Below are 3,496 nucleotides of genomic sequence, written 5' to 3' on the forward strand. Positions count from 1 at the left end.
AACAGCAGCTTAGACAGGTGGGGTAACACAGTTCAATGTAGAGAAATAGTTTTTAATATTCACATGAAGTGCAGTAAGCTTGTGCGACCATGTCCTTTCACAAGATGGTGGCTGGCACTGAACTTGATTGCAGATTAGGCACACACATATACACAGCAGGCTGTAAGAATTCTATGCATCTTTTGACTATTCTGACTCCGATCGTTGTGATAGCGAAATATATCCCTTGCTGAGACCTCTATGCCTGGCCTGTATAAGCAGATATACTCACTGCGGACAATCCTCGTCAGATAGCTGAACTCGTCAATACCGATTCATTCAAAAGAGGTGTTTATTCTTTAACATCAGGTTACAGCAGATGATAGGAACAGCAGTTGAACGGTTATAGTATTGTGCGGTCAAAAGATGATGCCTTTCCTACGTACTGTGCAGATTACATATGTGTCCTTGTTACATGTGGCTGTTCACTGTGCCCATGACACAGGAAGTACTGCACACAGGAAGCAGGAAGGGGCGTACACTAGGGGAAAATACGTCGTCACATGAGGAATAATTACAGAAAGACATGTATATTACAACAAAAGGCCACTAGATGGCAGCATAGGATAACACATGGATTTAGCTATGAGAAAATAGTTAGGCAAATCACACTATATAAATTCTAACCTATATAACAATGCTAATATTAACTGAGGCTATGCATCTCATATTCTATGCCCCTGTTGGGGCGGCACAATTACGTTGTTTTAATTCAGTTACCATGCTTTTGTAGGCTTAGGCTGGCCATACACTGATCAATTTTCTAATTTGACAAGTGGATTACCCATATACGCTACACAGCATGGATGGTGGAATCCCCCCCTGCGGTCTATTGTATTCTGATCGTGGCAGGTATGTCACTGTCAGAATATCTTAATAGTGCCTTCAGGTGATTGGCTGTGCTCACTGTTTGGCTGAGAATTTTCAGACCAGCTCCTTCGACAAAAGTTTATTAAAAAATTATGTTTTGTTGAACGGAGGGGTGCCGACTGGGCCACACACTGGTCAAATTTCGGCCGAGTTAGCAAGGCTCAACTGAAGTTAGACCAGTGTATGGCCAGCTTCCTGGATGCACTGCTTACTAAAGGTTTATTTGATCTGCACTCTAGTATATTACTGGAATACAATCAGATCATAGTGATTCCAGCGGTCATCTTGATGACACAAGAGACCCATATGGCATAAAACTTTGGCATGTTGCAAAATCTGTGGGTGGCACCAAAAGGACACTGCAAATTTAGGAACTGTAAAAAGGTATACATTAAGGTTGCTAAATATAACTGTAATTGGCATAGGTAAAAGAAAATGCTGTGTAAATATGCCATCATGCTTTAAGGGACTCGGTTTACAATAGATGGAAGTGGTTGGACAATTATAAAGTGTGAGTAAAGCCCAAGCATTTCTGTATAAAGGTTGCAGACTATCTATCTATCTATCTATCTATCTATCTATCTATCTCTCTATCTCTCTATCTCTCTATCTATCTCTCTATCTCTCTATCTCTCTATCTATCTCCTCAAATTCCACTAAAATCCAAGGAGAATATAGGCACATAACCTCAAGGACAATGCAGACACAGAGATTTGGTCGTAAGTCAGTGACATTGAGAGGTCCTCCTCCCAGCCAATGTGGTGGAATGGGAAACATCAAACCACTGTAGCAAGTCAGGACCTGCAGGACCGGAGAACATACCAACAGCTGTCCCTGTGAACTTTGTTATTCTGTCCCCTCCTCCATCTATTTCCTAATATTTGAACAGTGGACTTTGCACTAGCATTGAGGACAGAGAGTTCCAGTAGAGGAAAACCTCCCCACCATGGGGCTAGGGGTGAGGAAAAGCCTGTTGTTTTGCTTTATTTTCAACTTCACACCTCTTCTAACATTTGCAGGTAAGCCATAAAATGTGTTATTAGGGGTTAAATACAAGGATGGTTATATTTCATTTGATAAGAAAGTTACTTACATGGTGGTATATGGTGGCATTTGTAGTAGGGAAAACAAAATCAGTTTAATACTGTAAACGATTCCACTTACAGAGAAATAAAATCTGCTACAATGTGCTCAAACCTTTCATCCGGCATCAAAACATATCTCCATACATGAAATATATGTGCAATTTAAACGTATCAATAATTGCAGTATTTTATCCCATAGTCAACAGCTATCTGTGATTCTTAAACCCAGTTCCAGCTATGGTCCTTGACAGGGGACCTTTAAAAGTGGCACTGTGAAGAGGGTTGCAAATCTCATGATTAAAAAAAAATGGTGGCATTTTCTTTATTTCTTTATATGAGTGTAAACACAACTTAAGGATAAACTGTTTCTCGATGAAGTACATGTGTACTACAGAACATCTATTGAGTTACTATTGTATTGCTTGGCTGTCCTTATGCAAGACTGTGCAAACTACCTTTCTGAGAAACTGTTAAAATAAAAATAATTTACAGGATAAGTCACTTAGAGAGGTTTTTTATTTAGTCTGGTGGAATGAGCTGTAAGTCACAATCATTGTGAAGCACTGAAAATCTGAAAGCAAAGAGCATATGTGTAATCTAATAAGTATGGCTTATACTGACAAATACCTACATTATAATCTCGAATAATTAGAATATCGTGCAAAGTTCATTTATTTCACTAATGCAACTTAAAAGGTGAAACTAATATATGAGATAGACTTATTACATGCAAAGCAAGATAATTCAAGCCGTGATTTGTCATAATTGTGATGATTATGGCTTACAGCTCATGAAAACCCCAAGAACCCCAAATCCACAACCTCAAAAAAGTAGATTATTACATGCAATCAATAAAACAAGGATTGTACATAGAACAATATCGGACCTCTGAAAAGTACAAGCATGCATATGTACTCAGTACTTGGTTTGGGCCCCTTTTGCAGCACTTACTGCAATTACTTTTGCACGATATTCTAATTATTCGAGTTTCACCTGTATATACAATATACACTGAGTGGCCAGATTATTATGACCACCTGACGTTTGTAGGCTAATTAGCTATAATTTTGCGGAGTAGTTGCTAGAGGGCCAGACCATTATAAATAGGGAAGCAGGTTGTTTACCACGACGATTTTTTTCTGAACATATGGGTAAACAACGCGATTTAACAGCCTTTGAACGTGGGATTGTTGGCGCTCGGAGCCAGGGAGCAAAGCAGCACAATTCGATAAATGTTCAAGAGCAGCTGTTGTTAAAGTTTAAAGACTGGACTGTCAGCCGAAAATCTGGGTCTGAACCTGCGAATTGTGGCTGTCAGCGACTAGTCAATGTTACTGCAGAACGGAGAGTGGCAAGACTGGAACAAGACAACAGAAGGGCAACAGTGCAGTGTCAGATTCCTCGCATCACCTTTCAACATCTCGTGGAGTCACGAGTCGGCCCAACGTAGTACTGATGGGGTGATCATAATAATCTGGCCACTCAGTGTGTGTATATAGATG

General features: G+C 39.8%; 1 protein-coding gene across 1 annotated transcript in view; it reads left to right on the forward strand.

Annotated features, from left to right (window-relative positions):
- The first annotated feature begins 1,846 nt into the window (after positions 1 to 1,846).
- Positions 1,847 to 3,496, forward strand: part of F7 (coagulation factor VII) — a 15,718-nt gene continuing 14,068 nt past the window's right edge. The window contains exon 1 of the mRNA XM_018562240.1: positions 1,847 to 1,928. Within this exon, the coding sequence (XP_018417742.1) occupies positions 1,856 to 1,928 (73 nt within the window). The 5' untranslated portion in view covers positions 1,847 to 1,855. The remainder of the gene's footprint in view (positions 1,929 to 3,496) is intronic.

Source organism: Nanorana parkeri, unplaced genomic scaffold (assembly GCF_000935625.1).
Source record: "Nanorana parkeri isolate BGI_ZX_2015 unplaced genomic scaffold, ASM93562v1 scaffold567, whole genome shotgun sequence".
Taxonomy (NCBI): Eukaryota; Metazoa; Chordata; class Amphibia; order Anura; family Dicroglossidae; genus Nanorana; species Nanorana parkeri.